We start from the raw sequence: 11,589 nt of genomic DNA, 5'->3' as shown, positions 1-11,589 counted from the left end.
GCCAGACGCCGTGCGTTGTGAGCGATGTGCTTTTCGACCAATCAAAACCGTGATTCCTGGATGCGCTTTGATCGACAGTCCATTTGCCCTATCGGCGCCCGCAGCTCCGCCGAGGCGTATGATTGATGTCCCGGAAAACCAATCGCAGCTCGAAAAGTTCAGGAAGCGAGGCCGGGCGAGCGAGGCGGGGCGGCGTACTCTTACCGCCTCGGCGTGCGCTCTCAGGGCAGCATGCTGGGAGCGCGTGACGCTCTCCTGAGTGGCGGGCGCCACGGCCAATAGCGCGCCGTCCTCGGCCGAGCGCGCCCAATAGGCGTGCGCGAAGCAGCGGGGGGGCGGCGCGGCGGCCGCGGCCGGGTAGGGTGTGAGAAGTTAGTGGCGCTGCCGCGGTGCCGTGAGGGGACGGAGACGGCCGGGCCCGGACCAGCGCGATGCTCACGGACGGCACCGCCGCCGCTGCCGCCGACGAGGAGATCGACTCGGTCGCGCCCCGCGCGCCGCCCGCCGCTGCCGAGCCGCCCGCCGCCGCCGGGCCCTCCCCGCTGGGCCTGCGGGCCGTGCGCCTCTTCGGGGAGGCCGGGCCCGGCGGGCCGGGAGGCCCCGGCGCGCCCGCGGCCGGTGAGGCCGCCCTCGACTTCAAGCTGGCGGCCGCCGTGCTGCGGAGCGGGGGCGGCGGCGGCTCCGGCAGCGACGAGGACGAGGTGTCCGAGGTGAGCGATCCTGGCCCGCCCTCCTTCCCCTCCGCCGCTTCCTGACAGGCCCGGCCGGGGCCCGCCCGCCCTCCCGCTCGCCGCGCAGCGCCGGCCGCACCGCCCGCACCGCACCCGCTCGTCCCGGGCCTCCCGCCGCCATGGGCGGTTCCCCGCACGGCAGCGCGGCCCGGGGCCGGGCAGGAGGCAGCGAGCGCGGGGGTCTCGCCCTGCCGCGCCTCCCGGCGGCCCCGGGGAAGGGCCGGGGGCGGCCGGGCCCTCTGCGCGCAGCGGCCGCGGAGCGCGGTGAGGATGTGTCCTGACCTCAAGGAGCCGCTTCCACCTGGGAGCAGGTTTGGAGGGGGAGGCGAGATCTTGCACCCGATGGAGAACAAAGTGAAGCCGTCAGCCCCACTGTTGCTGCCCTGGACTCGGGGTTCCCAGCCACGGATAAATTCCTGTAGATATAGCTATACACACGCTCTTTTATGCAATAGGAATATTTCTTACCCAACAAAATGGAAGAGGGTAGTGGAGATGTCTTCCTTTGATCTTCCAAACCTGCGGAGAGGTTTAAAGGGAGGGTGTGGAGGAGGGACGGGGGCCTTATCCCAACCCAAATGGAGCGTTGTTGGACCTGTAAACTGGCATTTAGTGCTGCTTTATGTAGCCTAGGGAGAGAAGGTAAATGAAGGCTTTTATCTGTCACTGCCGCACCAAAGGTGAATCTTCATTCCTTAGTAGTCTCTTAACAAAAGATGGGATCACAGCCCTTACATGGTTTTAGTGGAAAGCAGGAGAAAGTGGCTACTTACTGCTTGCAGGCTTTTTGCAGTTCCTTTGGGCTTCTGCAAGAGGAAGAAAATAGCCAAGGTGATACATACCAATTTTAATTTGGAGGCCAAACAAGAGTTCTTAGGATGTGTCCTTGTTCCTTCTGGAGAGATGGAAAGAGGAGAGCCTGCATTCATCCTCCCGTGGCTAAATTTTTTGCCTTTTATTGGTGGCCACCTTTTCTACAGCCCTCCTGAAACCTGAACCAGATCTTACCTGAATAAAAAAAGTGATTAAACTGATGCAGGACCACACTTGCGTTTTGCTCATGACCACCTAAGCTACATTAGGAGTGGTGCTAACAGCAGGACGTTTAATTCAACTCAAAATCTAATGATGAGGGAGATGAGCACTTGTATGTGAATGTTCCTCGTGTGATTGTTGTCCTGGACATCCACGTTCAGTCCCATATGGAATCAGTACATACCTGTTTGGGGGAGCTGGAAGACCTACCATAGAGCAGGACACAAGTAATCCATGTGTGTCTGCTCTCTAGGGGGTCTTTTGTGTCACATTTTAATGTATCTTTGAAGATACAAAGCAGTAGCTACAGAGCATGGGAAGTGGGCTATATCACCTCTTTACAAGGTGAGCAGAGTCCTGCTTTGAAAGCTTATCCCTTTTGAACCCACCCCATTATTTAAGGGATGTGAAGATTGGACAGCTAGGATGTTTACTAAGCACTCTTTTGACTAATAGCAAGTATTAAGAAAGACAGCCTATTATAAATAATGTGTCTGGGAGGTTGCCATTGAGGTCAAAAAAATAAAGGTTTCCAAACAGCTCTTAATTGATTCGTTTGAAAAACCTGGGAAAAAGTACATTATTTAAAATACAGAATAGAAGAAATTAATTGGAATTGAAATATTTGAAGTTTTCCAGCACACACAGAGGAGGTGGGCTAATCTCAAAGCTGAAATTGCCTGGGGAATTCTTTTGTCTTGTGTTTCTGGTTGTGGAGAGTTACCTGGGGAAGAAGCATGGGTGGGAAGAATGTGCCTAGGCTGGGCTGCATGGCTGGGAGCACCAAGGGGAATTTTTTTTTTTTCTTAATTTTTTTTTCCCCTGAGAACTAAGGAAGCACCTGTTGTCAGTGGTGGGTATTTCTCTTTGCTTTGTTTGTTTTCTTTTCTTTTTTGAGCAAAGAAAAGGCAGTTAAGGTCCAGGGATAGAACAGTGCAATTCTTGAACAGTGCTGCTTTGAGAAGCCAGTCAGTCACTGTTTGGACTGTGGTCTTGTGCCATGAGTCACTGATTTGGGTGTATGCCTTCAGCTATTACCAGTGGGTGGAATTAGTGAGAACTAAAAGGGAGAATTAAAAAATGAAAAAAAAAAAAAAGTTTTTGCCATGCTGCCTTGATTTATTCTCTTCTTCATGTCTTCTACTTTTGAAGCTGTAAAAATCATGGCATAATATTCTATAGGCTCTGCTGCATGTCTGCAGTAGTATTTAGGTTTTGTGTCCTTGTATTAGTCTAATATGCTAAAATAATTGGACTGGTCAAAATGGCAAATTAGTTAAAAAGGAAAATCATCAGGGAAGTGCAGGACAACCAGTGTAATGAAGCTTTTATCTAGAGAATGAGAAGAGCAATATATTTTAACCTAACCTTTTTGAAAAATATATTGCATTTCTTAGATCAGATCTCCAAGTACTTTACAGTGGAGAGTACTGTCCCCATTTTACAGGTCAAGAGGGTGTGCCCCATTTATCCTGGCTTGCAGAACAGGGAGAAAATTGAAGCTTTCTGGTTTCTTAGCTTAGTGCTTGCCTATGATAGTGACCAGGCTCTTGGTTGGGAAACCAAGGTCTAAAGTGGATCCTATACAGATGAGTTGTATTAGGTCCACAAGGTAAAATTTGAATGCAGCTGTGCAGAATATTTTCTAGAATTACCAGTTAAAATTATCACATGCAAATAGAAACAATTGCAAGCTGAAGCACGTCTTTGGGCATGGAGGGATGAGGCCAGGAGGTTTGTGCTATTCCTGTGTAAAACTGGAATGCTGCTGTGGATCTCCTGCATTCTCAGAGAAACTTCCACTGCTGGCTGCAGCCTGAGAAATGAGGTGGTTTTGACCTCAGTGCAAATAGTTGCTTAGTTGCCTTCTAAGCTTGATCAGGGTGTGAACACAGCCTGCAACTTGTTTAGAGTGAGATTTTTGGTGTGACTTTGAGTGTATTATTACCACTCCTTGTGAATTTTGCTGGCACTTACAGCGGTGCCAAAGGCACAAGCATTAAACAGCCTCCTCCACCCTGGCTGGGAGGGCTGTAGGTCAAGGTGAAGGTGTGCTGGGAGGCCAGTGCTGGTTACTGCATGTCCACGGGGTCTTTGGTGGCCACAGGAAATGCAGGTCCTCATCAAAAACCCTCCCAACAGCAAAGTGTGGCAGGCAGGAGTTGAGGCAGGTGATAAACGTGGCTGTGTCGGTGCTTGGGGGTCAGTGCGTTTGCTGAGCTGTTGAAAATCAAGCAGCAGAAGCTGGTGATGCCCACAGAAATACCAGGGCATCTGGGAGCTTGGTTCAGTAAGTGGCTTTTGGCAGTGATTTTACAAATGTAGCAAATCTCTCATATTCTGTAATTCAGGGCTTTGGAGGCCTTCAATGGCAACTGGAGCTCACCCAGCCCTTGCCTATGGAGTCAGCTCAGCTCTCGGCTTCCCTCTCCTGAGCTGCCTCCACCAGCTCGCCTTACTTAAGCCTGTACCTATTGCATAAGCCTCTGGGGATATTTACATAAAGCATAATTAAAAATCAGACATAACATACCTCCTACAAGGAGTAGGATGAGTAGTTGAATGGCATGCACTCCAGAGCAGTTCAGTACCTGGAGATTTTGTCTGGGGCCCCTCTCCCTGCAATCTGAGGTCTCTTAATTTTTAAACTGGGTTTGGAATTCAGAGTAAATATGCAGTTTGTTTCAAATTAGCAGTGTTGTCTATTGAAGTCATTGCTGCATTGTTGAACCTTCCTAACATGGATCTGCTTTGTAAATGGTGTGCACAATGCATCTTTTGACTTCTGAGGTTAATGTAACTCTCAGGCACTTTAATTTTCATTGTATTAGAAACAATGAAAATAGCAGCATTTTCTTTACCATAAGGAATAGAAATTCAAAAAGTGGATGCAAATTCAGGTAGTTAGTATTAAGCAGAAAAGCCTTTTCCCTGAAAAATGTAGGTTTCAGTTTAGCAGTTGATATTTTTCTTTTGACAAGCTCTTTCAAAGTTGAGGAGGTAAGAGATGGAAGAAAATGTAAAATATCTTCCAGGAATTATTCACTGATTAGGAAACATCAAAGGATAACATGTTCAGGTTTCCAGAAGTATTGAGGTAACTCTTCAGGATGCAGAGAGCGGGTTAGTAGGTTGTTCATTTATTCCCAGTCTGATTAGGCATTTAACTTCCAGAAAAATTATGGTACATATCTCAATAACTTTGCAAGTCTGGCCTGTGGTAACCAGAAAGAAGCAGTGTAGTTATGGTTAATCCTATTAAATAACATTTTACAGTGAACTGATTTTTAAGGTTTCTTGCAGAACTTGGGTCTTCCCTTAGTGCAGCTTGACCCAGTTGAGTGCATGACCTAAAATAAATGTCAGCAACTGTTTTCTAATGATAGGTGTAGAAAGTAAAGATGTGAAATACTACTGTATAATTACATAAATATGCAGTGCAACCCCTTGGTAAGGAGAGATTTGCCAAATTTAGCAGAACATCTATATTTAGGTACAAATTTGCACATAGGTTTCACCAGTCAACTAGTTACAGTCTGGTGGGGGGTGGGAAGGGTTTGCTTGGGCATTAATGCTGAATCATGAGTTCTTGTATTCTGATTTAAATTGGGGCTACCCAGCTGCTCCTCCGTGAGCTTGATATTGGGCAGCTCTTCTGTGTCCTTTACTTGCCTTGGAGGATGCTGAAGTCCAGCTGTAAGGACAGCTGGATGGTGCCATGGGGACATTGTCCTCTGCTCAGAGCTCAGACCATCCCTGCAACAGTCACTTGACAGAAGGGTCAGTGTTGAGGGAAGGGGAATACACAGGCGCTCCTTCTTCTGTACTCACATGTGGCCTGGCCTTTAAAACTGGGAGCAGCTCCAGGACTGAACTGGGGTGTTTGTTGGAGTCCACAGCTGGGGCTCAGACCCTGCAGGTGAGGAGGCTGCAGGGCTTCAGTCTTACTAGGTAATTTTGAGTTCTTGTAACATATATGAAGATTCCCTTAAAGCATTAAGCTGTTATTGGGGAATAAAAGTGATTCTTGGATTTAAAACAGAGGCAGGTCTTGACTTACAAAGAAGAGGGAACCTTAGGTTTCTTTCCCACTGAAAATTTCACAAAGCAAGAAAAATAGCTCCTGTATCTTGTTTGAGGACTTTTTGCAGCACTGTTTAAGTGAAGCTTGGAAGCCTCTCTCTTTCATTTGTCTCCTGCAGATGCTTTCTTCCCTAGCAGCAGCTCAGGTGCCATGCAAACACCAACCAAAGGCCTTGTGTAAACCTTATCTTCCTACTGGGAATGGCCTTCTGCTGGAACGGGATACTGTAAGCAAACCTCAGAAATCAGTGGTTTCTGTGAGTGCTTTGGTAAATTTAGGAGGTTTTTGAGCAGTGCCTGGCCTCAGAGGTTATCTCAAATAGAAACTTTCTCACTGATACCTCATATGACCTTGGGCTGTGATAAACTAGTGATTACTTTGACATGATACAAACACTCCTTTTTTGTAGCAACAGACTGCAGTAACAAGGTTGCAACCTTTATGTTATAAACCCTGCTACCTCTAGCAAAGTGGGGCACAGGATTTGATTTAGGGATTAATTTAATTGAGATGATGTGCTATAGTTCTTAATATATGCCGATGTATATTGTAATAGAATGCAGATAGTTTGGGTTTTTTTCCTCAACAAGTAGTTATCCCTTTTCGTGGTGAAAGTGCAGAGGTTTTACTTTGCATAACTTTGGAAGAATGCTGAGCAAGTGAAATTTATGGAAATACATCCTGTTGTAGGATAGTATCTTCTTTTTATTCTTGCAACTCATTAGTTAAGAATTTTTTTCTTGCGTAATGTTGAGTATTTGAGAGTTTTATAAGATACTAGAAAATTTTCTCATTTTTTGCAGTATTTTGTATCTTCTGCTCAAGTGCAGATAGAAAACACTTACTATGATAAAATATAAATAAAAGAATTGGTCCTGTGCTGGATCCTGTTGCTTCTTTCCTGCTTTTTGTGAGATGAACTCACTTTGGTCCTTTGCTTTCAAGATGGAGTTGAGATTTTTTTTTCAAAATTATTTTCATATTTATCTCTTCCAAAGCATCCCAGAATGTGTAGAAAAAGTGCTGTAGACTGAGAGGGGTTACTCACAGTTGAATTATGATGATGTGTTTGTCCAAATACTGGTGGTAGCTGAGAAGAGACAAGTGTGACTGGCCCTTCTGGCCAGGAGTGCTTTTCAAAGGAACCTTCCTGCATACCCATTCAGCAGAAAACAGTCCCTAATTGAAAAAAAAAAAAAATTAAAAAAAAAAAAAGGATGTTTTATTGGCTGGTGGACAGTGGGCCAGCAGAAAGTCATCTCTCACGTTTTTAACATTTCATGTTTTAGCATTAGGTTTTAGCTAGGTCCCTGAGTGTTATTCTCCCTTACCTTCAATAAAACATAGGGATTACTAATTAACTAAGATTTTCTTCTAGGAAAATCCCAAAACCTGTTGAACTTTTCCCTTTCCAAAATCATGAATTAAATTAACAGTGTCACATGGCAGGTAGGTAGTTAGTCAGTGATATTTCAAACCAAGGGAAGATGGGACATCAGCATTTGGGGCTGAATGATCGGCTTCCCAAATGTGGTCTTTGGTCATGGTGGCTTCTGAGCATCACCTCTTCAGAATAAGTGTTCCTCCACAGCCTGAAAGGGAGCCAGGGGAAAAGGGAGTCTTACCTGGATGTTTGGTATTTAGGATTTCTTAGGATAAATCCAACAGCTTAGATAAATGTCTCTCTTTTAGTTGTTTTTATAAAATAGTTAAATTTTTAAGGCCTTGTAGTACTACATCTTGAATTTTCAGTGGATCATGGCTTAGCCAGAGCTCTCTGGTAGTTTCTTTGAAATGACTAAGTGATGGCTCCAGAGTTGCATTGGGGTTTCTGCTGCTTTGGCAGCAGGACAGCGTGCACAGACCTGTTTATCCAGGCCTTGAAAAGAATAGCTGCCATTAGCTTGGGTTCTGAGAGGGGCAGAAAACCCAGGATGATTTTCAGTTTGCTATAAGCCTCTAGATAACTTAATTAGTCACTTTAAATGTTGAGACTCCTCTGTCTGAAATGTATAGGTTGGCCTGGAAACAGGCTATTGAATTACTATTGTATTCAAGATCCACTTGTATAATTTTTTTTTCTATGGCATTGTCCCCTTGGATTGAAAAGAGATTTTAAAAGGTCATTTCCAAGAAGGTGGCATTGAATGCTTCCCATCTTGGTTGGGTGTGAGCTTTTACATCAGCAGACAAATGCATCTATTCATCTTCTGTCTTAAAAGTTGCTTTCACTTTGTTTTAATGTGTGGGATTTAATACTTGAGTAAGGACATCATCCTGAAGGCCCTGGCTAAATTGATGCAACAATTCTGTTTTATATTCTAATAAATCAAATACTGTATTACGCCAGCTGTTTCTTGGTTTGAGGTAAGGAAAGGAGAGAGGTTCTTTCTATGGAATATTAGGTATAAAAACCAGGTGAGGAGGGAATCCTAGAGCACATGGGGAAGATGGAGCACCGAAAACATGATTTAGAGTGGACTGAGATAGGATATGTGAAAATAAGGAGTGCTTGGTGCAGGGGGTGCATATTTTAATCAAGTTTCCTGGTCTCCATTCGAAGGTTTTCTTTGGTATGAAGTACATGTCAAGAATTGGCACTTGATTTACTGGGATTGATGTGAATTTTGAATAAACTTCAGTTGTCAGTTCCAGTTCTGTACATGACAGCTCCTTGCTGCAAGAGATTGTTTTGTTCATAGGGAAAATATAGTCATAATTATTTTTGTTTGTCAGACATTGAGTATGTGAGATCTACAGGCTGGTTTTAGCAATTTGGTTTTTTTTCAGTGGTTACTGAGATGAGTAGATGGTTCTTTTCTGCTATAGAGAGAAAATTTATAACATTGCCGGTTTGTTGTACCGAGAGGAGTCAACCTGTGTGTTCTGTACCTTAATTCTGTGAGGGTTAACAGGGTGCAATCATGTTGCTTATTATGAAACAGTGTCTTAATAAAAATAAATTGTAGTGTGCTTGGTTCTGGACGATCCATAGATCAGAGCTCTTTTCCAGAGCCTTGTGATAGGGTGTAGTTTGTAGTATTCAGAACTACTTCAATCACATAGTGTCAGTTGTCTGCTTAAGAGAGAAATCAGGTAAGTGGTTAAATTGACATGAACCATTTGACAGCTACTTGTCCAGGTTCTGCTTATGGTTCAGTATGAGTGCAAGAAAATTGAAAACCAGGATCAGCAATCTGGAAAGGAAGAGTAGTAGTATAAAACATTAATTCTGATTTAATGTTTTATCTGCATGTTTCAAATGGCAGCTGTAATTTTGAGAACTGACTGGTGACTTGGGGTGCCAGGCTTGAGACCGTGTGGCGAAACAGCCACTAAGATGTCAGTCCTTGCTCACTGTCTGCTATCTCACAAACATCAAGAACTTTTTTTTTTGTGTATGGATGTTGGACTCATGGCCCACTCTCTGTGTGTGAGGGCCTTTCCTTTCCTGCAGCAACAAATCCTGAGGTTGGGGCCACCTGTATTTACACTGTATCTATAGCAGCCTCTGCAACATGAACCTGTGCTCTGAAATGAGCTCATCACAGCCCAGATCCTATAGCTGCTTGTTTCATTAGCTGGTAATTGCTTAATATCTATGGAAATAAAGGCTGTCCTTTAGATAATCCTGCCTCCAGTCAGTCAGCTTCCTATTGCAATCAGAGCTAAACAGATCTGCACCCCTTTTCTCCCCACCCTCCCAATTAATACCCTGCCTACAGAGCTGCTGCTGCAGGTGCTGAGCACTGACAGCTCCACTTAAAGGTGGAGCCATGGTCAGGTTTATGGCTCACAGGGAGCTGAGGTGGTCTAATGCCTTTCTATTCCCAGAAGAATGATCTTCTACCTTGTCAGACCCCTTTGTAAGTCCATGAAATTCAGTAAAGTGGTAGAAAATTGTTTTCTCCCTTTTTGATGTGTTAAGGCAATCTATGAAAGTGTCTGACAGCTGCCTGACTTGTCACAAGGTGAGCAGTGGCTGGAAAGGATATTTTAGGTACTTCATGCTCCCCGTTGAGCACCCTGTACCCCCCAGGCTGGCAGGATACACAGTATCCATAGTGCTGGACAATGCTCTTTTGGTGATTCACAGGTCTTGGTGGCTGCTGTCCTAATGGGCTGAAACTTCTGTTTTTTAATAAAACTGTTTTCAGAAATTACAGCTCAAGCCAAACAGAGTGGGTGTGGTTTTATGTAATTAATTGTCTGAATTGATGTTCCCATTGATTGTATGTTGTTTCTAGGTACTGACTCTAGAGTACTTCCCTGAAATGTTTATTTTCTTTCAGTAGCTTTCAAGTGCCAAGATAGGACAGTGTCCTGAGACCCCACTGAAAGGTTTTGTGAAAATGCCCACATTATTGTGTGGTTTTTTTTCCTCTTCCTTTACTCCATCTCTTGAAACTGAAATGATTGTGCAGGAAGGCACCTTAAGCAGGTGCAAAAATGTTTGGCTGGGTTGGCAGAGGAGGAGTGTTGGAAAGTGCATTTTCTGGTAAATCAAAACCAGGCTTTTTGGTGGTGGTAAGTCCACACCAAGGGAGTAGTGCTGCACTTAATTGTTGCAGGGAGCATCTAAGAATGTCATGTCAGGGACAAAGTCCTTCACTTTACTTTCTCCTTGGAATAATTATTTTTAGTGGTTTTGATAGCTGACTTCCTTTATATGTGGAATTTAAAGGGGTTTGATGTCAAATTTGAAATACAAACTGATTTTCAGTCTTAATTTAGTGCTATATCCTATCACTATTCCCCAAAACTTTTAGAGCAGGATTACAGGTATTAATCCAATATTGGCATTCAGTTTAATAAAGGACATGACAACATAAACTGTTAGAAATGGAGTTTATCAGAAATATCCACAAGAATTTCTACTGTGATCCTAATACTGCATTGCACTTGTTGTTAATTATGGAGTGAAAATGTCCAAATGGAATTATAGAAGTAATTAGGAAGGGTTTCCTAACAAAAGAGAAATTCAGGCAATCATTTATTTGCATAAAAAATAGGAGTTTAGGAGTCCCAGTCAAGAGCTTGGGTCCTCATTATTTGTAAACACTTCACAAATAGAGCATTGAATATTGTTACCCCCCAAAAAAGTGTCATAGTTTAAGCACTTCCTAAAAAATGCAAATTCACATAAAGAATTTAACAGCATCTTTCTCTTTCCTATCAACACTTTTTGTAAATTCAGTCTTCCCAGGAGCACTGGTGTAGCACAAATGGAAGGAGAAGGTAGAAGGAGCTGTCTCTGCAGGAGGAGGAGAGAACGGTGCTCTACAGCTACCCAGGAAGCTTTTCCATCCTCTGTAGCCTGTCAGCAGGCTATTTGTGAGCAGGTCCAGGCTATTCTGGGAAAAGTACTTTGCAGTGGTGCAACATAAGGAAGATCAGTTTAGATTTAATATTAGAAATGTGTTGTAACCCTGCCCGTCATTGTCCATCTCACCAAAATTACCAGTGTTAGTGGTGATGTTGGTGCCTGCAAAGTCCCTCTGCATCCCCCTGACCTGCAGTAAACTCAGTTCTGCTGTAAACACATAAACACTGATGGAGTTGAGGCCACATTGCTGTGATGTAGCTGCTCTGGAGGGAGGAACCAGGGGTGTAAATGGATCTGCAGAGCTGTGAGGCTGCTGCAGTCCTTGGCAGGACTTCAGGCAAGGTCCATCCTTGCTGTGGAAGAGCATGAGACACATGGTGTGGTGAAGTCCTGCCCTGGAGTCCCGTGCAGCT

The 11,589-nt window shown here is 44.4% G+C and overlaps 1 protein-coding gene across 1 annotated transcript in view; it reads left to right on the top strand.

Annotated features, from left to right (window-relative positions):
• Positions 1 to 343: 343 nt before the first annotated feature.
• The window catches only part of ANKHD1 (ankyrin repeat and KH domain containing 1), a 95,263-nt gene continuing 84,017 nt past the window's right edge, over positions 344 to 11,589 (top strand). Inside the window, 1 exon segment of the mRNA XM_056502488.1 lies at positions 344 to 710. Within this exon segment, the coding sequence (XP_056358463.1) occupies positions 432 to 710 (279 nt within the window). The 5' untranslated portion in view covers positions 344 to 431.

The sequence above is a fragment of the Oenanthe melanoleuca genome, chromosome 13 (genome assembly GCF_029582105.1).
Source record: "Oenanthe melanoleuca isolate GR-GAL-2019-014 chromosome 13, OMel1.0, whole genome shotgun sequence".
NCBI lineage: Eukaryota > Metazoa > Chordata > Aves > Passeriformes > Muscicapidae > Oenanthe > Oenanthe melanoleuca.
This window is presented reverse-complemented; position numbering and strand designations above follow the sequence as displayed.